The sequence below is a fragment of the Dysidea avara genome, chromosome 1 (genome assembly GCF_963678975.1).
Source record: "Dysidea avara chromosome 1, odDysAvar1.4, whole genome shotgun sequence".
NCBI classification, from domain to species: domain Eukaryota; kingdom Metazoa; phylum Porifera; class Demospongiae; order Dictyoceratida; family Dysideidae; genus Dysidea; species Dysidea avara.
In genome coordinates this window covers 26,011,360-26,038,071 of record NC_089272.1, presented here as the reverse complement: position 1 = coordinate 26,038,071, position 26,712 = coordinate 26,011,360, and the positions used below count along the sequence as shown (strand labels likewise).

The 26,712-nt window shown below is 38.9% G+C and overlaps 1 protein-coding gene across 1 annotated transcript in view; it reads right to left on the bottom strand.

The window, feature by feature from the left end:
- The window catches only part of LOC136260418 (semaphorin-1A-like), a 100,214-nt gene that overhangs the window by 16,842 nt on the left and 56,660 nt on the right, over nt 1–26,712 (bottom strand). Inside the window, exons 13-18 of the mRNA XM_066054147.1 lie at nt 21,747–21,859; nt 21,521–21,686; nt 20,458–20,496; nt 20,262–20,356; nt 20,068–20,175; nt 19,966–20,015 (exon numbers count right to left, since the gene is read on the bottom strand). Coding sequence (XP_065910219.1) covers nt 19,966–20,015; nt 20,068–20,175; nt 20,262–20,356; nt 20,458–20,496; nt 21,521–21,686; nt 21,747–21,859 — 571 coding nt within the window. The remainder of the gene's footprint in view (nt 1–19,965; nt 20,016–20,067; nt 20,176–20,261; nt 20,357–20,457; nt 20,497–21,520; nt 21,687–21,746; nt 21,860–26,712) is intronic.

Sequence of the window (26,712 nt, the reverse complement as noted above, 5' to 3'; positions counted from 1 at the left end):
AAGGTGGCGGCCAAGAAATGGCTGTGATGGTAGATCAATGGTAAAAATTTTAATAACGACAATTCAGGTGAATTTTGTGCCAAGACCAAGTGGCACAAAATTCACCTGAATTGTCGTTATTAAAATTTTTACCATTGATCTACCATCACAGCCATTTCTTGGCTGCCACCTTGGATTTCACATCTTTTTTCACCATGGCCTTTTTGGTGGCCGCACCTTTTTTTACAGCTTGGCTGTTTTTGATTAGATATCACTTCTTTTTGTATTTGTATACTGCAAAGCCGGCCTATGGCTGGCTTTGGGAATTTTTTAACCCATGTGTTTTTTTATTTACCACAGGAAGAAGAAAATAACTTATAGAAGATTTTTAACACTTCAATTATTTTTGATTTTATTAGTAATTATACAAATTTATATACATATATTTATTACATGCCCATTATTCCCCACAGGATATTTTTTAGCAGCTGATCTCTCTACTGGGTGACTTAAAATATAGCTGAACTATATACAGGATGGTTTCTTTGTAGCTGAACTCTCTACAAGGTGACCTCTTCTAGCTGATTTCTCTACAGGGTGATTTGTTTCTAGCTGAACTCTCTACAGGTTATTTGTTTGCAGCTAAACTCTCTACATCCATGGAGGTTTCTTTGTAGCTGAACTCTCTACATGATGGTTTCTTTGTAGCTGAACTCTCTACAAGGTGACTTCTTCTAGCTAAACTCTCTACAGGGTGATTTCTTTGTAGCTGAACTCTCTACATGATGGTTTCTTTGTAGCTGAACTCTCTACAAGGTGACTTCTTTTAGCTGATCCCTCTACAGGGTGATTTGTTTGCAGCTGAACTCTTTAGGTGGTGATTTCTTTGTAGCTGAACTCTCTCCAAGGTGACCTCTTCTAGCTGATCTCTCTACAGGGTGATTTGTTTCTAGCTGAACTCTCTATAGGTGATTTGTTTGCAGCTAAACTCTCTACATGGTGCTTTCTTGGTAGCTGAACTCTCTACATGATGGTTGCCTTGTAGCTGAACTCTCTACAAGGTAACTTCTTCTAGCTGATCCCTCTACAGGGCGATTTGTTTGTTGTTGAATTCTCTACACGGTAATTTGTTTGAGGCTGAACTCTCTACATGGCGGTTTCTTTGTAGCTGAACTCTCTACAAGGTGACTTTTTCTAGCTGAACTCTATACAGAGTGATTTGTTTGCAGCTGAACTCTCTACATGATGGTTCCTTTGTAGCTGAACTCTCTATAAGGTGACCTCTTCTAGCTGAACTCTTTACATTGTGTCTAGTTTCTAGCTGATCTCTCTACAGGGTGATTTGTTTGTAGCTGAAGTCTCTACAGGATGATTGGTTTCTAGCTGATCTCTCTACAGGGTGATTTTTTATAGCTGATCTCTCTGCAAGTTGATTTGTTTGTAGTCGATCTCTCTACAGGGTAATCTGTTTGTAGCTGAACTGTCTATAAGGTGATTTGTTTGTAGCTGATCTCTCTGCAGGTTGATTTGTTTTAGCTGAACTCTCTACAGGGTGATTTGTTTGTAGCTGATCTCTCTGCAGGTTGATTTGTTCGTAGCTGAAGTCTCTACAGGATGATTTGTTTCTAGCTGATCTCTCTACAGGGTGATTTTTTATAGCTGATCTCTCTGCAAGTTGATTTGTTTGTAGTCGATCTCCCTACAGGGTAATCTGTTTGTAGCTGAACTGTCTATAAGGTGATTTGTTTGTAGCTGATCTCTCTGCAGGTTGATTTGTTTTAGCTGAAGTCTCTACAGGGTGATTTGTTTGTAGCTGATCTCTCTGCAGGTTGATTTGTTTGTAGCTGAAGTCTCTACGGGATGATTTGTTTCTAGCTGATCTCTCTACAGGGTGATTTTTTATAGCTGATCTCTCTGCAAGTTGATTTGTTTATAGTCGATCTCTCTACAGGGTAATCTGTTTGTAGCTGATCTCTCTGCAGGTTGATTTGTTTTAGCTGAACTCTCTACAGGGTGATTTGTTTGTAGCTGATCTCTCTGCAGGTTGATTTGTTTGTAGCTGAAGTCTCTACAGGGTGATTTGTTTCTAGCTGATCTCTCTACAGGGTGATTTTTTGTAGCTGACCTCTCTTCAGGGTGATTTGTTTCTAGCTGATTGCTCTGCAGGTTGATTTGTTTCTAGCTGATCTCTCTACAAGTTGATTTGTTTGTTGCTGATCACTCTAAATATTGATTTGTTTGTAGCTGAACTCTCTGCAAAGTGTTTTGTTTGTAGCTGATCTCTCTACAGGGTAATTTGTTTGTAGCTGAACTCTCTCCACAGTGACTTGTGTGTAGCTGAATTCTCTAGAGAGTGATTTAATTGTAGGTGAACTCTCTACAGGGTGCATGACTTGTTTATAGCTGAACTCTCTTCAGTGTGACTTGTAATGTTCTGAATCTCTACAGTGATATAATTGTAGCTTAACTCTCCACAGGGTGACTTGCTTCTTGCTGAACTGTCTATAAGATTAACTGCTTGCAGCTGAAGTCCCTACAGAATAACTTGTAATGTAATAGAATTCTATAATGGAGTAAATAAATTAGCTGAATGCTCTATTAGGGTGACTGTTCTATTAGAGTATCTCGATCTCGCATTTGCTACACGGAGTTGGCTTTCGAATCATAACTCAGTGGTTTGTAATCCGATTCTTCTATACTACTGCAAGGACTTTCTATGAAGATTATTCCAGCTATACACCGATTTTCAGCTCATTGCTCTAAGCGGTTTGCCTAGTAGGCATAAAACGTAATACTTTTTTTAATTACTAAAAAATCGATCGTGTAATTGTGACACAGGTTGGATTTTGTGTCATATCTCTGTGGTCTTAATCTCAATTCCTTTCAAACCACCAAAAGGCACTCCTACGATGGTTACTCCATCTACATAGCAATTTTCAACTCATTCCATGAAGAGGTTTACCCTGTAGGCGTGACAACAAATCGATCTTGTTTTAAGCGAATAATCGGTCATAACTCCTGAACCATTCATCGGATTTGCACCAAAGTTGACGCTAGGATTCGCCTTTGGACTCCCTTTCTGTGTGCCAAATTTCAAGGCGATCGGAGAACGCGTTTGCGTTTTATAGCAATTTTTGCAAGTGTGCAAAAAGACGAAGAAAAAAAAAACGAAGAAGAAAAAAAACAAAACTTTGGCCGCTCATATCTCGGGAATGGCTTGAGTGATTTCCTTCAAATTTGGAATGTAGACTCCCCTAGCTGGCGGGAAACTCTGCAGCAAATTTGGTGTCAATCGGATAAGCTATCACCGAGATACAAAAGTGTGAAAATGACGTTTTCTTTCTTCCTGTAAATATACTCACGGTGTGGCGCACCGGCTTCTTGGGCCGCACGACACACTACCGTGTGTCTTGATATAGGATACACACACACGTATGTATGACTGTGAGCTACTCCTAAACAATATTTTTTATGTACAGTAAATAGATCATAACATCCCCTTTGTACTGAAGTTATGTCTGTTCTCACTAACTTCTGCTCAATCACTTCTGGCTGTACCTTTTGTTATTTTTACTGAAATGGCCATCAAATCAAATTCTTTAAGGTGTGCTATTCTCGTACACTTTAATGCTGTTCCTTTTACATGAGAATTTTGGTAACCTTACAATTTGGCACGCAAGAGAGAACTTTCAATGATATAAAAGTGCTCAATGTACATTTTGTGACCAAATTTGCAAGAAAGGTCTTCCACACACCAATTTTTACCACTTTAATGATACATAACTTAATTTAGATTGGAAATAAATTATTGATTGGAATTTTGTCAGCTTTGAGCTATAACATAGGGTAATGGAGGAAGAAAAATTTCAGAAACAAAGTTATTCATACAATTGGGAATTGCATGTGGAAGACACAAATCCAGCCTTTAAGAGCATTCATCGCATTATATGGCATAAACAAAATTTGACTTAAAAGTCTTTCCTCCTGCCACCTATTTGCTCCACTAATGATTTCTTCTATTGGCATTTATCAACAGCATATATTGGGGTCAGCAACAGCTTGCCATATACACACACACATGCGGTACAAATTTGGTTTTACAAATAATTCATAATAGTGTATGCTGAATGTGCACATGTACGTACATATACAGCCGGTGTTCTATGAAACGCAGTGGTAGACAGGGACACTGCTCGGGTACAACAAATCCATAACAGTCAAGCTGTGCAAAGGGTGTAGTGGTACTACAACTGTATCATTCAGAGTTAGCTATAAACTAAAAGTAAAAAGTATTGGTCTACATGTAGCTGAAAGTTTAATTATTGGAGCAATTTCTTGGTGATTTGCTTCACAGTTTGGCTATTCTGTCTGCAGCTTGGCTATTATGGCATGGATCCCATCATTTACTACTTTACATGTGCTCTATTCAAGGCAGAAAGTGAAGCTGATGTTGAAAACAGAGCTTAGACAATTTACTTATATCTAAAACCATTTAGTTATTGCTCAGCATAAAAATAATAGTGAACGTGTTCATTCTGGTCACCTCTGCAGGCCTGCCTTACTAAAGAGGTGGTTGCATTAAACATTAAACATGTTAAAGTCACTGTGGACACAAATGACAGAAGTAATGTTTAGTTATGCTACCACTCACCTACTTACATGGTCTGTTCCTCGGATCTTCATTCTTCACCTCCAGCAATCCATTGATTGAGGAGGGGGTTTGGTAAGTGCTAGGGGCCTCATCTGCCATGGTTTATGGCCTAGGCAAGGTTATGTAATTCCAGCGGGGCCAAAGTAGGAAGTACTTTTGGTTTATTGATGCTTGGGTAATGAAAGAGTTTAGAGCAGAGAAGCGTCTCTGTCCCAAACTCTTTACAATAGAGGCAAACGGGAGAACCTAGTTGATAAGGCAGATATCCTAAGTGAGGCCCCTTGCTGTCTCAGACTCCTCTAAGGAGAATGGACGAACTGCTTGTAGCAGCAGTAGGTGATGTGTTGACCTGCGGGTCACCACTAATTTGTGTCAAGTGGCTTTAGCCAGATTGTGACAGCATCAACACCTGTGCCCAGGTGATACAATGGTCAGGGCGTGACCGTTGTTCTCAGAGTTGTCAATATCCACTGTTGAGAGTGGCACTGTCTGAAATAGCATCAACACTTGATAGTAGCACTGTGGTCCCTCTATGGTGGTTACCTGGTTGGTACTCTCATGTTTGATAGTGCAATGTTCATGACAGAAAGTGTCTTCTGGTAGATGGGAGAGTGTCTCCTGATAGTGATCTGGATGGGAGAGCGTCTCCGGCTAGCAATCCGGTTGGGAGAGCATCTCTAGTTAGCGATTTGAATGGGAGAGCGTCTCCTAATACTGATCTGGATGGGAGAGCGTCTTCAGCTAGTGATCTGGTTGAGAGGGCATCTCTAGTTAGCAATTTGAATGGGGAGGCATCTCCTGATACTAATCTGGATGGGAGAGGCAAGCAGCTTTTAGCAACATTAATTTGTGTTACATGGCTTTAGCCAGATTGTGACAGCATCAACACCTGTGCCCAGGTGATACAATGGTCAGGGCGTGACCGTTGTTCTCACAGTTGTCAATATCCACTGTTGAGAGTGGCACTGTCTGAAATAGCATCAACACTTGATAGTAGCACTGTGGTCCCTCTATGGTGGTGTTAGCAACCCAATTTCCTGATGGCACTCTAAACTAGAGGGCCTGTCTGTGACTGCAGGCAGGATAAAAAAGCATCTCTCCTGACAAAGATTTAAACTGCAAGCATCCCTCAATAGCAATCTCTACTTGTGGTAGCAGCTGTCACAGTGAAAGAATCCAGTCAGATCTGCAGCTGAAGAACTCACAACAAAATGCATAAAATAGCGAATAGTCTTTCAAGTAAACGTTTCTGAGTAATTGAATGCAGGCACAGTGAAGTACAGAGTACAACAACAACATTGTCCACTGCTTACACTACAGATGTACATAAGTACCACTAGTGACAGTGTAGTACTAACTAGAATTGTTATCTCCTGGCATACAATGCCAATTAACATAGAGCACCTGCTTATAGTGAAGTTTGTGAACTGTTCAGTAGGTAGGGGCAGGGTGGGAAGATTTCTTACAACAGGTATGAATTACTGCCAACGTGTTCTGCTCATGATGCTGCACATGCCTTGTTCTTATTAGAGCCCACTGTTACATGCTAATATTTTGGATACTTGCACGGCCTACGCTTCACAACATTAACTGTGTTTAATAACTTAAACTTTATTTACAAGACTGTTACAATGGTCAGTTTAAATCAGGTGACCTTATTATACAGTGATCCAGATGGACAGGTTTCACTGTATAGTAGAATATTAGAGATATTGTACAATCACAAATGCAGAAAAAATGCCAGTAAAGCAAACAGGCATAACACGGAATGTGATCAAAGGAATCAAATGAAACTTGGTGTATGACTTTGACTCATGATACACTGTCTTTGTGTCAATTTTGAAGAAATTTGAAAAGATTGGGTTAACATTTAATTTCTTTGATAATAATAATTTAGCATGGAATGACCAAATTACTAGAATTTCCTAAGTTAATATCCCAATTTGCCTAATGCTGACGGAGGTCCAGCAGGTGGTTTTGAGTAGTCCATAGTATGGAGAAATATTTTGCGGCATAAAATAAACTATAGACCATATTGCAAGGTTCAGCCAAAAAAGCCACTTATTCTACCGGACTATAATGTATGTAAGGGGTATATGTCACAGTACATTAAAGGTATTATACAGTACGGTAGTACTGTATATTAGGGATCATGCAGTTTTAGACTTTCTTGCCAAAAAATATTACCCTAAAACCAGCCTCAAATTTCCTTCATAACAGCTTGGCAGTATTGGTTAGGCATAGCCAAGCCCAAAAATGCCTTCAGAGTGACCCCAAACCCTTCCAACAAGTTTCTATGGAATTTAAAAAAAAATTCTATTTACCAGAATTTTATTCTGACTAAGTAACTTACTAACTGATTCCTTCAGCCAACATAACTTGACAATGGGTAAGGCTATGGGCTTGATTTTTCACTGTTTGATGTTGCTTCATCTAGAGACGTGCCTTTTCGCCAACTGCAGTACATACAATGCATGTATCATGGAGTTTTACCTTTGTCCTCTGTTGTGTTCCAGTTCTTTTCGTTGACAATGCAAGATGTAGATTTGCAATAGCGCGATATGGCTTCCCTCTGGCTGTGCCATGCTTTTTACCTGCATTTTCCGTAGCGACTGGATTCATTGTAGAGAAGTTTCTTGTACTGTTCTTCATTTGTAATGCTGTGTAACGAGTGGAACGTAACTACAAATAAAGAGTAATGGCCACCTCACTTTTCAGGGCATAATTGAGTATTTGGACACACATTCAGATGCAAAATTATTTTATAGAGTTCCTGGCACCATTCTTCCTTTTAATGTGGTACACGTGGATTCAGTAGTCATAATTGTGGTATTAAAAAAGTAAACAAACATGTATAAGGAAAAATTAGGTATTTTAAGCTGGAATAGGGATCAAAGAACAAAAAAGCAGGGAAACAAGGGAACAGATGAAAGTTGTGAAACAAGGGAGGTTACCTATACCTGCAGATATACTAGTGGACAGCTAATTCCTACTCAGTTATAGACTGAAGAGTAGAGGTTAGATGTCCACTAGTATATCTGCAGGTATAGGCAACCTCCCTTGTTTCACAACTTTTTAGCTGTTCCCTTGTTTCCCTGCTTTTTCCTTTAACTTGTTGAATTAAGTTTACTATAAGGATTCATGCTGCAAACAGTAATAAATTGAGTAATGTACCACTCTGCATGGGAAGTTCAAAGGTGCCGCCAGTGCCATAATTTGTGTATGGTACTGCTGCAGACCGCAGTGAGTACATTATAAGTTTTAGACTATGGTACGCATAGTACGCTTTGAAGTTTGGTTGTTAATGAGGTATTTAAAATCTAATAGATACCCGGGGTAGGTATCTAAACTGGTTAGATACCTGTGACGAAATTATTTGTCACGTGCGCCACATGTATTGCTAGATTCCAGTCACAACAGCCATCAGAAATCATTCCTAGAATGTAAAGAAAACATCACTGGATAATAGAGCTGATCGTATTCATCTAGGAAGCCTACCAGTGAGTTGTTTTAACACTAATTCGATCAGGAAGCCGCCATTATTGGCAGTGACTAGAGCCGCATGAGCAATAGTCTAAATTGGTTATTGCCCAAATCCATGGTATCGTTGCTATTTTAGAGACTTTCATAATCACCTCGGGCTTCACCCTTGGTGATTATTATGCCATTCCTCAGGTCTCTAAAATAGCAAAGATACCTGGATTTGTGCAATAACCTACACATAATGCACTGACCACAGTGCAATATACAGATATTGCACTGGCTGCGGTTTTGTGCAGCAATGCACAAGTGCCAGCAGCTGAGACTGCTACGACACCTCACCTAATAGGTGGAAAGACACCTCACAGATCACTCGAATTCTTTTATAGCCTGACATGTAAGGTCGATTGTGGACCATGATGTCACCAATACGTATAATCAAGAGTTAATAATAAGAGAGGAGAGTGTCTAACACTGTATAGGCCTGTAATAGATGATTGCACAGAAGTTAAATGGCTTCCTTTCCGTGTAACGTATAGGGTTCTAGTATTTGTTCGTTTCCTTACTGCAATTAGTTTAGCCGCACCGTGATGAATCCTCGAGAATATTCGAAGACTGAACTAAAGACTGAGCTGTATGTACAGGGAACGGTGCTCCTTCAATTCAAGAATGCTCAAAGGTAGGGCAACACGGCGACGCAGTGAAAATTCGAAGCGATACTCCGCCTTTGGTTCGTGTTTATTGGTTTCTCAGACGCTCTCCCCCAGAGTTATCTTCGAGGTTAACAGCCACACTTCTTTACGCAACAGAGCGATGCTCTTCATGGCGAACTTGAACATCGAGTTAAACACACGCCCTTGTGTCTGGGATAGCCTTTGTGGTTAAATGTGAAAATATACTAGCCAGTCTGTACGTTACGTGGAAAAGAAGCCGTTTAACTTCTGCGCAATCATCTATTACAGGACTATACGGCGTTAGACACTTTCCCCCCTCTTATTATTAACTCTTGGTATAATGTTAACCAGCAGCCAATGGCGATTGAAAAAGCCAACGCAGTGGCCACAACTCTAGTCTACATATATATCTAATCAAAAACAGCCAAGCTGTAAAAAAAGGTGCGGCCCCCAAAAAGGCCATGGTGAAAAAGATGTGAAATCCAAGGTGGCGGCCAAGAAATGGCTGTGATGGTAGGTTAATGGTTACATTTTAATAACAACAATTCAGGTGAATTTGGTGCCAAGACCAAGCGGCACAAAATTCACCTGAATTGTCGTTATTAAAATGTAACCATTAACCTACCATCACAGCCATTTCTTGGCCGCTACCTTGGATTTCACATCTTTTTTCACCATGGCCTTTTTGGGGGCCGCACCTTTTTTTACAGCTTGGCTGTTTTTGATTAGATATCACTTCTTTTTGTATTTGTATACTGCAAAGCTGGCCTATGGCTGGCTTTGGGGCTTTTTTAACCCATGTGTTTTTTCTTTACCACAGGAAGAAGAAGAAAAGAACTTAAAGAAGAATTTTAGTACTTCAATTATTTTTGATTTTATTAGTAATTATACAAATTATATACATATATTTATTACATGCCCATTATTCCCCACAGGATATTTTTTTTGCAGCTGATCTCTCTACTGGGTGACTTGAAATGTAACTGAACTATATACAGGATGGTTTCTTTGTAGCTGAACTCTCTACAAGGTAACCTCTTCTAGCTGGTCTCTCTACAGGGTATTTTGTTTCTAGCTGAACTCTCTACAGGTGATTTGTTTGCAGCTAAACTCTCTACATGGTGGTGTCTTTGTAGCCGAACTCTCTACATGATGGTTTCTTTGTAGCTGAACTCTCTATAAGGTGACTTCGTCTAGCTGAACTCTCTACAGGGTGATTTTTTTGAAGCTGAACTCTCTGCAGGGTGATTTGTTTGCAGCTGAACTCTCTACATGATGGTTTCTTTGTAGCTGAACTCTCTACAAGGTGACTTCGTCCAGCTGATCTCTCTACGGGGTGATTTGTTTCTAGCTGAACTCTCTACAGGTGATTTGTTTGCAGCTAAACTCTCTACATGGTGGTTTCTTTGTAGCTGAACTCCCTACATGATGGTTTCTTTGTAGCTGAACTCTCTACAAGGTAACTTCTTCTCTACAGGGTGATTTGTTATAGTTGAATTCTCTACAAGGTGGTTTGTATGAGGCTGAACTCTCTACATGGCAGTTTCTTTGTAGCTGAACTCTCTACAGAGTGATTTGTTTGCAGCTGAACTCTCTACATGGTGGTTTCTTTGTTGCTGAACTCTCTACAAGGTGAATTCTTCTACCTGATCTCTCTACAGGGTGATTTGTTTGTAACTGAACTCTGTACAAGTGCGTTTTTGTGGGTGATCTCACTGCAGGTTGATTTGTTTGTAGCTGAACTCACTAAAGGGTGATTTTGCTTGTAGCTGAACTCCTTGCATTGTATCTAGTTTCTAGCTGATCTCTCTACAGGGTGATTTGTTTGTAGCTGATCTCTCTACAAGTTGATTTGTGTGTAGCTGATCTTTCTACTGGTTGATTTGTTTGTAGCCGATCTCTCTACAGGGTAATTTGTTTGTAGCTGAACTCTGTACAAGGTGCTTTTTTGTAGGTGATCTCACTGCAGGTTGATTTGTTTGTAGCTGAACTCACTAAAGGGTGATTTGCTTGTAGCTGAACTCCTTATATTGTGTCTAGTTTCTAGCTGATCTCTCTACAGGGTGATTTGTTTGTAGCTGAACTCTCTATAAGGTGATTTGTTTGCAGCTGAACTCTCTACATGGTGGTTTCTTTGTTGCCGAACTCTCTACAGTGTGTTTTGCTTGTAGCTACTCTCTACAGGGTGATTTGTTTCTAGCTTATCTCTCTACAGGTTGATTTGTGTGTAACTGATTTCTCTACAAGCTGATTTGTTTGTAGCTGAATTCTCTGCAAAGTGTTTTGTTTGTAGCTGACCTCTCTTCAGGGTGATTTGTTTCTAGCTGATCTCTCTACAGGGTGATTTTTTTGTAGCTGACCTCTCTTCAGGGTGATTTGTTTCTAGCTGATCTCTCTACAGGGTGATTTTTTGTAGCTGACCTCTCTTCAGGGTGATTTGTTTCTAGCTGATTGCTCTACAGGTTGATTTGTTTGTAGATGAACTCTCTACAGGGTAATTTACTTGTAGCTGAACTCCTTACTTTGTGTCTGGTTTGTAGCTGATCTCTCTACAGGGTGATTTGTTTGTAGCTGATCTCTCTACTAGTTGATTTGTGTGTAGCTGATCTCTCTGCAGGTTGATTTGTTTGTAGCCGATCTATCTACAGGTAATCTGTTTGTAGCTGAACTCTCTATAAGGTGATTTGTTTGTAGCTGATCTCTCTGCAGGTTGATTTGTTTTAGCTGAACTCTCTACAGGGTGATTGCTTGTAGCTGAACTCCTTACATTGTGTCTAGTTTCTAGCTGATGTCTCTACAGGGTGATTTTTTGTAGCTGAACTCTCTTCAGGGTGATTTGTTTCTAGCTGATCTCTCTACAGGTAGATTTGTGTTGATTTGTTCATTGCTGATCGCTCTAAAGGTTGATTTGTTGTAGCTGAACACTCTGCAAAGTGTTTTGTTTGTAGCTGATCACTCTAAAGGGTAATTTGTTTGTAGCTGAACTCTCTCCACAGTGACTTGTGTGTAGCTGAATTCTGTGTAGCTGAATTCTCTAGAGAGTGACTTAATTGTAGCTGAATTCTCTACACAGTGCATGACTTGTTTATAGCTGAACTTTCTTCAGTGTGACTTGTAATGTTCTGAATCTCTATAGTGATATATTTGGTTAACTCTCCACATGGTGACTGTCTTCTTGCTGAACTGTCTATAAGATTAACTGTTTGCAGCTGAACTCCCTACAGAATAATTTGTGATGTAATAAAATTCTATAATGGAGTAAATAAATTAGCCGAATGCTCTATTAGGGTGACTGTTCTATTAGAGTATCTCGATCTCGCATTTGCTACACGGAGTTGGCTTTCGAATCATAACTCAGTGGTTTGTAATCCGATTCTTCTGTACTACTGCAAGGACTTTCTATGAAGATTATTCCAGCTATACACCGATTTTCAGCTCATTGCTCTAAGCGGTTTGCCTAGTAGGCGTGAAAACTAATACTTCTTTATTCATAAAAATCGATCGCGTAATTGTGACACAGGTTGGGTTTTGTGTCATATCTCCGTGGTTTTTATCTCGATTCCTTTCAAACCACCAAAAGGCACTCCTACGATGGTTACTCCATCTACATAGCAATTTTCAACTCATTCCATGAAGCGGTTTACCCTGTAGGCGTGACAACAAATCGATCTTGTTTTACGCGAATAATCGGTCATAACTCCTGAACCATTCATCGGATTTGTACCAAATTTGATGCTAGGATTCGCCTATGGACTCCCTTTCTGTGTGCCAAATTTCAAGGCAATCGGAATACGCGTTTGCTTGTTACAGCAATTTTTGCAAGTGTGCGAAAAGACAAAGAAGAAGAAAAAAAAAACGAAGAAAAAAAAATGAAACTTTGGCAACTCGTATCTCGGAAATGGCTGGAGCGATTTCCTTCAAATTTGGAATGTAGACTCCCTTTCCTGGCGGGCAACTGTGTAGCAAATTTGGTTCAAATCAGATAAGTGATCACCGAGATACAAAGGTGTGAAAATGACGTTTTCGTTCTTCCTGTCAATATACTCACGGTGTGGCGCGCCGGCTTCTTGGGCCGCACGACACACTATCGTGTGTCTTGATATATATATATATATATAAACGTACTTATACACCTTACTAGTCTGGTGCCATCTGACCCTAGATTAAACTGTAGTCCACTTCAACAATGACTCAATAAAACTATTATATTCTAAATAATACTCACCTTTACATTTGATTGTGGCAACCAGTTTTTGTCATGCCTGAGTTTAGCCAGTGTGAATAGTAAGAATTAGACTAGTATCATTTAGTAGTTAGGTTTTGTTTACTTAAACCATCTATTAGCTGCTTTTTTTCGCTCGAGAGAATCACTATGGTGATTAGTCTGGCGCTTAATCTATATGGCGATTGAATGATCACGCTGGCATGCTGAGCACTACATGATGAGAGTCGAACAGCGAATGCAGGTTAGTGATATAGCCCATAGCATACTAACTTTCAATATTTCAGGTGGCTGCAGTACTGTAAAGGGAATATGATCGCAATGGTCGGCTTGATTGCCCACAATCGATGTTAGAAACCTGGCCTTTATAAGAGTTACAGCTGTCTTGTGAAACTCTCCCTACCTATTAAGTGAGTGGTACATAGCAGTTATACAATGTGCACTTGTGCTCTACCTGTATAAATGCACTTGCATTCGGGACTCACAGCCCTCAGGCTCATGCGTTTATATCAGACAGAGCACTCGTGCCCGCTTTTTTATAATGAAAAAGAAATCTAAACAATGAAAAGGAGTGCATGTTGAGCAGCTTACTTATGTACAATGAACATATCAAGCAAGATACGTGAATGTGAGGAAACTATATCAAGGCATTAATTGTTCAAATGGACACTTTCCTTTAATACAAGTGTATTATATACACAGATGCCACAGAACTATTTGAAGTGCTTATGTCATCGTAAAAAGGAGGGAGTAGCACGGTGACTACTCCCCTCTTAGGGATTAGATGTACTTGTAACAACTAGTTTTGCTGCAGGAAAACAAGATACAGTTACCACACACTTCAACAAAAGAATCACTTGTTATTAGTAGCAAAACTCTAGTAAAACAGTCATCTTAATAAAACAGCCATGTGCAATATTCTAATAGAACAAATCACACATTTATATCGTAACTGAAAAGTAAAAAACTATTCTGCAGAACCTTAAAGGATAGATGCCACAAGTAAGTTTGTTACTGTGATGATGAAAATTGGTAGCTGGAATAGCCGTCATTTATCTGTAGTCTTTCAAATGTGATTAGACAAACAGACAGTCAGTAGGTAAATCAAACATCCGATCTGTAAGGACTTTTGTGTTACATATAGTAGATCTCACCTTACAGGTAGATACAATAACATAAAGGTGTTTTGTGTTGTGGCAAGTGCCATTGAAAAGGTTTGTACTATACAGTACTACTGTAGCGTAAGTCGCCTATTACCTATATACTGTATTATTGAACTTAACATACTGATAAGTTATGCAACAGATAAATTGAACCACTGTACAATAGCCATTTGTAATAGTTTCCTTCTGAATCAGTAGTTCTATGGACAATGCACTCAAAAGGCTCTAGTAAACATGCGGTGGCATGAATTGAACACAATTACAATCACATTCACAGCCCCATACCTACTTCCAGATTGCACGATTGCACTATAATTGTGATACAGCAGCCTTTGTTCTTATCAAGCTGTAGTTACATTGACCTAGCAGACCCTGAGTTATGAGCAAAATCGTAGTGCCAATGACAATGATGGTCTTATCTTAATAACTCATGAATGGCACATTCAATCTTCACAAAAGTTCTGACACAGAATAGTACATTTCACGGAAATCATAGTTGCCTAGTGAGTAGTTCATTATACTGTAATTAGAATGTGTAAACTGTTTAATAATTGGTTATTGAGTGAAGTACCGCTGTTTGATGATACATTATTGGAATTATATTTGGGCCTATTTCACTGCCCAGACAATTTGGCACTACAAATATTTTCATGCAAAGACTTGTCCAAAGTTTAGTCTGGGTAAGAATATCTAATCAAAAACAGCCAAGCTGTAAAAAAAGGAGTGCGGCCCTTGAAAAGGCTATGGTGAAAAAAAGATGTGAAATCCAAGGTGGCGGCCAAGAAATGGCTGTGATGGTAGGTTAATGGTAAAAATTTTAATAACAACACTTCAGGTGAATTTGGTGCCGCTTGGTCAATTGGCACAAAATTCACCTGAATTGTCGTTATTAAAATTTTTACCATTAACCTACCATCACAGCCATTTCTTGGCCACCACCTTGGATTTCACATCTTTTTCACCATAGCCTTTTCAAGGGCCGAACTCCCTTTTTTACAGCTTGGCTGTTTTTGATTAGATTTCACTTCTTTTTGTATTTGTATACCCCAAAGCCGGCCTATGGCCAGCTTTGGGGCTTTTTAACCTATATATTTTTCTTTACCACAGGAAAAAGCAAAAGATGAAGCAGATTTTATAAATACTTTAACTCATTCTGATTTTATCAGTAAATGTACAAATTATATATATATATATATATATATATATATATATATATATAATGCATATATCAAGAGTTCATACTATAAAAGAGAGCATATATTTATTACATGTCAATTAATCCCCGCAGGATAATTTGCAGCTGATTTCTCTACTGGGTGACTTGAAATGTAGCTGAACTCTCTACAGGGTGATCTGCTTGTACGTAGATGAACTCTTTACAGGATTCTCTCTACAAGGTGACTTGACTCTAAATGAACTCTCTGCAGGGTTATCTGTTTGTAGTTGAATTCTCTACAGGGTGATTTGTTTGCAGCTGAACTCTCTACAGCGTGATCTTTTCATAGCTGAACTCTCTACAGGATGATTTGTTTGCAGCTGAACTCTCTACATGATGATTTCTTTGTAGCTGAACTCTCTACAGGGTGATTTGTTTGCAGCTGAAATCCCTACAAGGTAACTTCTTCTAGCTGATCTTTCTAAAGGGCGATTTGTTTGTAGCTGAGTTCTTTACAGGGTGTTTGTTTGCAGCTGAATTCTCTACATGGTGGTTTCTTTATAGCTGAACTCTCTACAAAGTGACTTCTTCTAGCTGATCTCTCTACAGGGTGATTTGTTTGTAGCTGAACTCTCTACAGGTGATTTGTTTGTAGCTGAACTTTCTACAAGGTGATACTTCTAGGTGATCTCTCTACAGGATGACTTGTTTCTAACTGAACTCTCAACAGGGTGATCTGTTCATAGCTGAACTTTCTACTGGGTGATTTGTTTGCAGCTGAACTCTCTACATGGTGGTTTCTTTGTAGCTGAACTCTCTACAAGGTAATTTCTTCTAGCTAAACTCTCTACAGGGTGACTTGTTTCTAGCTGATCTCTCTACAGGGTGATCTGTTCATAGCTGAACTTTCTACAGGGTGATTTGTTTGCAGCTGAACTCTCTACCAGACATGGGACCAAGTACATTTGAAAGTACTTAAGTAAAGTACAAGTACTTTTGAATTTTCCAAGTATAAGTACAAGTACTCTGGCGACAATCAAGAGAGTACTTAAGTAAAGTACAAGTACATGCTGGAAGTACTCAAGTAAAGTACAAGTACATTTTGCTGTAGCAAAATGTACAGTTATTCAATGTATTGTAGTATGTAAGTGTACCTAGTGGGGTTGGTACTTTCAGGTTTTTGTCAACTATTCACTCTCTTAAACACTTAAAATGCACTAACTTTAGCAGCAGCAGCATTGTTTTTATTTGCCAGAATTCTATGACATCATTAATTGTGGCTACATGATACATAGTAAGGTTAGGGAAGGCACTAGAAAAATAGTACAATGCACCTTCATGCAATTTTGTTATGTACCTACTGTGTACAAACTACGTACAATGTTTGCAGTACTTACAAGTACTTAAGTACTCAAGTACATACAAGTACTTAGCAAAGTACTTGAGTATATGTACAAGTACACTGGGGAAATCAAAGAAGTATTTAAGTAAAGTACAAGTACTTTCAAATCTGTACTTAAGTGTACTTAAGTATAAGTACTCATGTACTTGGCCCCATGTCTGCTCTCTACATGGTAGTTTCTTTGTAGCTGAACTCTCTACAATGTGACTTCTTCTAGCTGAACTCTCTACAAGGTGACTTGTTTCTAGCTGATCTCTCTACAGGGTGACTTGTTTCTAGCTGAACTCTCTACAGGTGATTTGTTTGTAGCTGAACTCTCTACATGGTGGTTTCGTTGTAGCTGAACTCTCTACAAGGTAACTTCTTCTAGCTGATCTTTTTACAGGGCATATTTGTTTGTAGCTGAGTTCTCTACAGGGTGATTTGTTTGCAGCTGAACTCTCTACATGGGAGTTTCATTGTAGCTGAACTCTCTACAATGTGACTTCTTCTAGCTGAACTCTCTACAGGGTGACTTGTTTCTAGCTGATCTCTCTACAGGGTGACTTGTTTCTAGCTGAACTCTCTACAGGTGATTTGTTTGCAGCTGAACTCTCTGCATGGTGGTTTCTTTGCAGCTGAACTCTCTACAAGGTAACTTCTTCTAGCTGATCTTTCTACAGGGTGATTTGTTTGTAGCTGAATTCTCTACAGGGTGATTTATTTGCAGCTGAACTCTCTACAAGGTGACTTCTTCTAGCTGAACTCTCTACAGAGTGATAGATTTTTTTGCAGCTGAACTCTCTACATGGTGGTTTCTTTGCAACTGAACTCTCTACAGGGTGATTTGTTTGTAGCTGAACTCTCTACAGGGTGATCTGTTCGTAGCTAAACTCCCTACAAGGTAACTTCTTCTAGCTGATCTTTCTACAGGGCGATTTGTTCGTAGCTGAGTTCTCTACAGGGTGATTTGTTTGCAGCTGAACTCTCTACATGGTAGCTTCTTTGTAGCTGAACTCTCTACAATGTGACTTTTTCTAGCTGAACTCTCTACAGGGTGACTTGTTTCTAGCTGATCTCTCTACAGGGTGACTTGTTTCTAGCTGAACTCTCTACAGGGGATTTGTTTGCAACTGAACTCTCTACATGGTGGTTTCTTTATAGCTGAACTCTCTGCAAGGTGACTTCTTCTAGCTGATCTCTCTACAGGGTGATTTGTTTGTAGCTGAACTCTCTACAGGTGATTTGTTTGTAGCTGAACTTTCTACGAGGTTATCCTTCTAGCTGATCTCTCTACCGGATGACTTGTTTCTAGCTGATCTCTCTACAGGGTGACTTGTTTGTAGCTGAACTCTCTACAGGGTGGTTTTTTTTTGTAGCTGAATTTTCTATAGGGTGATTTGTTTGAGGCTGAACTCTCTACATGGTAGTTTCTTTGTAGCTGAACTATCTACAATGTAACTTCTTCTAGCTGAACTCTCTACAGGGTGACTTGTTTCTAGCTGATCTCTCTACAGGGTGACTTGTTTCTAGCTGAACTCTCTACAGGGTGATTTGTTTCTAGCTGAACTCTCTACAAGGTAACTTCTTCTAGCTGATCTTTCTACAAGGTGATTTGTTTGTAGCTGAATTCTCTACAGGGTGACTTGTTTCTAGCTGATCTCTGTACAGGGTGACTTGTTCCTAGCTGAACTCTCTACAGGTTATTTGTTTGCGGCTGAACTCTCTTACATGGTGGTTTCTTTGTAGCTGAACTCTCTACAAGGTAACTTCTTCTAGCTGATCTCTCTACAAGATGACTTGTTTCTAACTGAACTCTCTACAGTGTGATCTGTTCATAGCAGAACTTTCTACTGGGTGATTTGTTTGCAGCTGAACTCTTTGCATGATTGTTTCTTTGTAACTGAACTCTCTACAAGGTAACTTATTCTAGCTGATCTCTCTACAGGGCAATTTGTTTGAGCTGAACTCTCTTCATGATGGTTTCTTTGTAGCTGAACTCTCTATTAGGTACCTTCTTCTGGCTGATCTGACTACAGGGTGACTTGTTTGTAGCTGAATTCCCTACAGAATAACTTGCAACGTAATATAATTGAGTAAATTATAAATGCAGTTGAATGCTTTATTAGGGTGACTGTTCTATCAAGACACACGATAGTGTGTCGTGCGGCCCAAGACGCCAGCGCGTAACACCCATGAGTATATTGACAGGAAGAAAGAAAACGCAATTTTCGCACCTCCGTAGCTCTGTGCTGCCTTGACGAAACAAGACGAATTTTGCTGTGAACACTCCCTCCACCTTCAGCACTCCACATTCCAAATTAGAGCGAAATTGCTTCAAGCGTTCCCGAGATATGCGACTTCAAAAATTGGCTTAGTTTCTTCGTTTTTTTTCCTTCTTATTTTTCTTCCTCTTTTCGCACACTTACAAAAACTGCTATAAAAAGCGAACGCTATATCCGATTGTCTTGAAATTTGGTACACAGAACGGGGGAGTATAAAGGTGCATCTCTGTAGCAACTTTGACTAGGATACGATAAACAAGAAAAGAGTTATGATCGATTATTCACGAAAAATAACACCAATATGTTGTCACGCCTACAGGGTAAACCATGTATGGGAAGAAGCTGAAAATTGGTGGGTGAATAGGTTAACTATTGAACCTCAAACCTTTTGTGGTTTGAAAGAAATCGAGCTAAAAACCAGGACGATACAACGAAAAAACCAACAGTGTGTAACAATTACGCAATCAAGATTAGCTAATAAAAAATGACTACTTGTCACGCCTACCAGATAAACCGCTAGGGCGAATCCTTTGAAAAATGCTGTATAAAAGGAGTAGTCATCTTAGAAAGGCTCTTCAATGGTGTAGAGGAATCAGACTTAAAGCCACACGGAGTTATAACAAGAAATCCAACTTGGTGCAGCAAGTGCGAGATCGAGATACTCTAATAGAGAAGTCATCCTAATAGAGCAGTCACCCTGAAGAGAATTCAAGAGATCAGCTAGAAACAAGTAACCTGTATAGAGATCAGCTAGAAACAAGTCACCCTGTAGAGAGATCAGCTACACGAAGTTTCCCTGCAGAGAGTTCAACTACAAACAAATCACCCGGTAGAAAGATCAGCTAGAATAAATTACCTTGTAGAGACTTCAGCTACAAAGAAACCATCATGTAGAGAGTTCAGCTGGATTAGATATGTAAGCAAGAAACCATATAATTCACTGTTTGAATATTTGTCATTGTATGACAACTTACCACAATCACTAAACTGAGATGAATTCCCAGTATGGATATTCTGGTACCACCTAAAGTGATGATAACATACAAATTTACATTTTTCACAAACCATCTGCTCACGTTTGATTGTCATAAGTTGTCATATTTGGTAGTGCTTTACAACCTCGTTGATTCTCATCAATATTTTGATCCCAGAAGCAATGAGGATCACGACCAGCCACACATTCCCTAATAACAAGGAAATAATAGAAACAACATTCTAAGTATAACATTGTACAAACATCCAACAGAATACTCTTAACAGTTTCACTCACAAGCAGGTGGCAAATCGACTACATCGATGAGGAGGCACATGGTAAATGTAAGCATCAGTGCTGACCAGAAGATGATCCAGCTCATCATCAACAAACTACACAAATCAAGTTGTACAGTAGAGTCAATAAGTAAACTATGTTACATGTGGTATACACAAAGTGAGGCTATTTGCATATTATTATAGTCACATCAAACCTGTGGTTCCATGTTCTGTATGGGTAGATCATCTGCCAACTACAGAAATTACAGTAGTTACTGTACAAAGTCATGCACAGTGCATACAGTAGTACACAGTGCAGCACTCTCTATGGTAAAAGTAACAGTAATTGGATAATCACGTTCGACAATGGTTTGATATTTGCAAAATAAGCAGCATTTTGTATTTCAAATTTTGACAAATGTCAACAAGATTATTGTTATTTCTGTATTAAAACATACATCTTCATGCCCAAGCTAAAATTATACCTTGGTAGATTGCCAATTCATGGCAAACATTTAAAGCCAATTGTAGGCTACAACTTCAAAATTACCCACCATAGCAGGCTGAAACTTTAGTAACCCATCCCTTAGACACTGTAGACAATCTCGAAACAACACAAAGAAATTTGGAAATTTGGCAATTTATGTGGGTTTTTGCTGTGATAGTTCCAAATATGTATCTATGGATCAACTTCCACAGGATTCTAGAGTAGATCAACGTTTCTCAGGAATTAAACAATAATCAGATGTTCCTCGGTTATTATTACATAAATTCCTTCCAGTTTTTACTTACTAAACAATCCTAGCACTGCATGTCTTACCTATGTATATGTACTAATTGTGATAGTGTGAGCATGGGTATGGTAGAAGACTCTGCTAGCAAATAAAACTAGATGTGATTACTATATTGAATGTACATGCATCCACACATGCAGATACTTGTCATTCATTTGCTCACTTTCATGCACAGACATGGACACATAGACACAGACACAAGCAAAAAAGCAAAGCCTTCAGCTGCCATGCTAGCACGGTCACACCTACCCAGTGAACCAGCACTGGTACACTTGTGCGCTACTCAGTTGCTAGGAGTCAGCACAGGCAAATCCAGGACTAGTAACCCGCAAGAGGCTATACCATGTTTCACAGGTGTGTAAGTGTGTGCACACACACGCACACACATACACACATGCACACTGTACACATGCTCTCTCATACATATACATGTACACACAGAAACAAACACTCATATACACACATGCTTGTGTCATAAACTTACAGACAATTCTTCTGCAACTAGTGGGACATGATGAGTGCCATTATATGTCATCACAATTTTTAAAATCTTTCCTTTGTCAGTTCCAATCAACATCACATCCATTAGTGCCAAGTCATCACTACCATTGATACGGATGTAAGCCTGCGTAGTGTAAATATGTGATGCCCTGTAACAATATAATGATACATACGTGTGTGTATCATTATTCTTAATACTGTAGTCTTACATTATTCCTTCCAATACAACAAGTGGTTGAGTTGTTAGCTGTGCTACTGATGGACTCATTAAAACTTCAGTAACAGGTTCGCCACGCCTTGAATCATGAGTGCTACTATCGCACTATGTAAAGAGAATAGGAATCAAGACCAAGAAGCCAACATGCAACACCTGTGAGTATATTGACAGGAAGAACGAAAATGCAATTTTCGCACCTCCGTAGCTCTGTGCTGCCTTGATGAAACAAGATGATTTTTGCTGTGGGCACGCCCTCCGACTTCAACACTCCACATTCCAAATTTGAGCAAAATCGCTTCAAGCGTTCCCGAGATATGCGACTTCGAAAATTGGCTTAGTTTCTTCGTGTTGTTTTTTTTCTTATTATTTTTCTTCCTCTTTTCGCACTTACAAAATCTGCTATAAAACGCGAACGCCATATCCGATTGCCTTGAAATTTGGCACACAGAAGGGGGGTATAAAGGCACATCTCGGCACCAACTATGGCTGGAATATGATAAACAGGCAAAGAGTTATGAGCGATTATTCACGAAAAACAACACCGATATGTTGTCACACCTACAGGGTAAACCATGTATGGGAAGAAGCTGAAAATCAGTGAGTGAATAGGTTAACTATTGAACCTCAAACCTTTTGTGGTTTGAAAGAAATCGAGCTTAAAACAAGGAAGATACAATGAAAAAATCAACAGTGTGTAACAATTGTACAATCGAGATTAGCTAATTAAAAAACGACTGCTTGCCACGTCTACCACATAAACCGCTTGGGGTAATGCTTTAAAAATCGTTGTACAGATGGAGTAATCATCTTAGAAAGGCTCAACAATGGTGTAGAAGAATCAGACTTAAAGCCACGGAGTTATAACACGAAATCCAACTTGGTGCAGCAAGTGCGAGATCGGGATACTCTAATAGAGCAGTCATCCTAATGGAGCAGTCACCCTGAAGAGAATTCAAGAGATCAGCTAGAAACAAGTAACCTGTATAGAGATCAGCTACAAACAAGTCACCCTGTAGAGAGATCAGCTACAAACAATTCACCCTGGAGAGATCAGCTAGAAGAAGTTACCTTGTAGGGAGTTCATGCAACTATGGAAAGAGATAGTTCAGCTAGAAGAAATCACCTTGTAGAGTTCAGCTACAAAGAAACCACCATGTAGAGAGTTCAGCTACAACAAATCGCCCTGTAGAGAGATCAATAGAAGAAGTTACCTTGCAGAGAGTTCAGCTACAAAGAAACCATCATGTAGAGAGTTCAGCTACAAACAAATCTCCCTGTAGAGAGATCAGCTAGAAGAAGTTACCTTGTAGAGAGTTCAGCTACAAAGAAACCATCATGTAGAGAGTTCAGCTGCAAACAAATCACCTGTAGAGAGTTCAGCTACAAACAAATCTCCCTGTAGAGAGATCAGCTAGAAGAAGTTTCCTTGTAGAGAGTTCAGCTTCAAACAAATCACCCTGTAGAAAGGTCAGCTAGAAGAAGTCACCTTGTAGAGAGTTCAGTTACAAAGAAACCACCATGTGGAGAATTCAGCTACAAACTAGTGACCTTGCAGAGACATCAGCTAGAAGAAGTTACCTTGTAGAGAGTTCATCTACAAAGAAACCATTCTGTAAAGAGCTGAGCTGCAAACAAATCACCTGTACAGAATTCAGTTACAAACAAATCACCCTGTAGAAAGATCAGCTAGAAGAAGTTATCTTGTAGATAGTTCAGCTACAAACAAATCACCCTGCAGATAAATCAGCTAGAAGAAGTTACATTGTAGAGTTCAGCTACAAAGAAACCATCATTTAGAGAGTTCAACTTCAAACAAATCACCTGTAGAGAGTTCAGTTACAAACTAGTGACCTTGTAGAGACATCAGCTAGAAAAGTTACCTTGTAGAGAGTTCAGCTACAAAGAAACCATTCTGTAAAGAGCTCAGCTACAAACAAATCACCTGTACAGAATTCAGCTACAAACAAATCACCCTGTAGAGAGATCAGCTAGAAGAAATTACCTTGTAGATAGTTCAGCTACAAACAAATCACCCTGTAGAAAGATCACTTAGAACAAGTTACCTTGTAGAGAGTTCAGCTACAAAGAAACCATTTTGTAAAGAGCTCAGCTGCAAACAAATCACCTGTACAGAATTCAGCTACAAACAAATCAACCTGTAGAGAGATCAGCTAGAAGAAGTTACCTAGTAGATAGTTCGGCTACAAACAAATCTCCCTGTAGAGAGATCAGCTAGAAGAAATTACCTTGTAGAGAGTTCAGCTACAAAGAAACCACCATGTAGAGAGTTCAGCTGCAAAGAAATCACGCTGTACAAAATTCAGCCACAAACAAATTGCCCTGTAGAAAGATCAGTTAGAAGAAGTTACCTTGTAGAGAGTTCAGCTACAAAGAAACCATTCTGTAAAGAGCTCAGCTGCAAACAAATCACCTGTACAGAATTCAGCTATAAACAAATCACCCTGTAGAGAGATCAGCTAGAAGAAGTTACCTTGTAGATCGTTCAGCTACAAACAATTCACCCTGTAGAGAGAGCATCTAGAAGAAGTCACCTTGTAGAGCGTTCGGTTAAAAAGAAATCACAATGGAGATTTCTGTAATAAATATATGTATTATATATATATATAATTTGTACATTTACTGATAAAATATTTAAAGTACATCTACTACATCTTTTCTTCTTCCTGTGGTAAAGAAAAAAAAGATAGGTTAAAAAAGTCCCAAAGCCGGCTATAGGCTGGCTTTGGGGTATACAAATACAAAAAGAAATGAAATCTAATCCAAAACAGCCAAGCTGTAAAAAAAGGGTGCGGCCCTCAAAAAGGCTATGGTGAAAAAGATGTGAAATCCAAGGTGGTGGCCAAGAAATGGCTGTGATGGTAGGTTAATGGTAAAAATTTTAATAATGACAATTCAGGTGAATTTTGTGCCAAGACCAAGCTGCACAAAAATTCACCTGAATTGTCGAAAATTTTTACCATTAACATACCACCACAGCCATTTCTTGGCCGCCACCTTGGATTTCACATCTTTTTTCACCATAGCCTTTTTGAGGGCCGCACACTTTTTTTACAGCTTGGCTGTTTTGGATTAGATAATATAATTGTTGCTACTAAAGAGAAAAGGAATAATATAATTGTTGCAATACAGTATGTATTGTTTGATCTATATTGTCAAATTTTGTTTCCGCACATGCACAAATGTATATACATGTATATACACTAGTATCATGAAGGCTTTGGATTTTCTGGCCAAACATATCACCCTAAAACCAGCCTCACAATACCTTCATGGCATCTTGGCAGTATTGGTTAGGTATGACCAAGCCCAAAAGTACCTTCAGTATGACCTGAAACACTTCCAAAAATTTGGTACGAAATTAAAAATATATATATTTAGTGGAATTTTCTACTGACTGGCTGACTGACTGACTGACTGACTGACTGACTGACTGACTGACTGACTGACTGACTGACTGACTGACTGACTGACTGACTGACTGACTGACTGACTGACTGACTGATTGACTGACAAATGCATTCAGACAAGCAAAACTCAAAATGGCTAAGGCTATGGGCTTGATTTTTTCATTGTTCGATGTCGCTTTGTCCATTTTGGCATACCACAGTATGTACAATGCATGAGCATCAATGACTTACCTTTGTCCTCCTTTGTGTCCCATTTGTTTTTGCTGACAGCCCAAGGTGTTGATTTGTGTTTGTAAATGAGAATATATTTTCAGTAGTGACTGCAGAGTTGCTGTGAAACAGACTGAAAATAGCTGAAAGTGAAGCGTAATGGCCACTTCTGAGTCAGAAATTGATATTTGGGGCATGCAAATCATTCATATTTTTCGTGGTGACTGGACTGATTGCAGAGAGGCTTCTCCTAAATTTTTAGTGCAGTGTAATGGGCTAAACATAGCTAAAAGCGAAGCATAATAACCACTTCACTTTCGAGTCAGTAATTGGTGCACATTCAGACAAAAAATTAACTCTGGCGCTCTCCTTTCTTTTGATGCAGTATGTGTGGATTCACTAGTCATAATAATGTTATAAAAAAGTAAACAAACAAGTATAAGGAAAAACTTAATTTCAATTAGGGATCATATTAAAAAAATAAGGACACAATGGAAGACGTCTACACTGCAGATATACTAGTCGGCATTTAATCCCTACTTCAGTCTATACCCATGATTGAACTAGGGATTAAATGTCCACTTTCTAGTATATCTGCAGGTGCAGGCGACTTTCCTTGTTCCCTAATCTAACTTAAAATTCCTAAATTTTCCTTATACTTGTATTAAACATCAATTTAAGGGATCCAAACGATGAACAGTGTGAAACAAGAGGTGAATTACGGTATTACAGCATAGCTCAGTTGAATAATCATGTTATAACAATGATTTTGTTCAATACCAAAGTAGGGATTTTCTTACCGAACTATGCATGTAAAACCATCATTTATCGCTTTTTTTCACTACTTTTTATCAATTGGATTCTACTTAATTTTTAAACTAATAGTATTTAATATACTAGTTTGTTTGGTTTTTTGTTGCAGCACACAGCAATAAATGTGTGACTGTTCTATTAGGATGACTTCTGTATAGAGTACCTTGAGTCAAACTTTCACCTACCAGTCACTATTTCATATTTTCATTGTGCTAGCATTATGAATACAGGTAGAATAATAATGGGGTGTGTCATTGTGATCAAGTAAATAGATTGTTAAGAGGTGTGGTCTCAGTGCTCAATTGTTATTGCTGCATTAATAGTAGTATTGAACCTACGTATCATAATGTTTACAGGTATCTACAGAGTGTAAGTATTTAAATAAATTTGTGGCATCTAAATATGCTGCTCAAGAAAAGTGTTGATAGGGAATATTAATGTATCATTATGGTTTCAGTGCAACAGCATGAAGAAGGATTGAAGATAAAAAAAGGAAAGACAAGACGT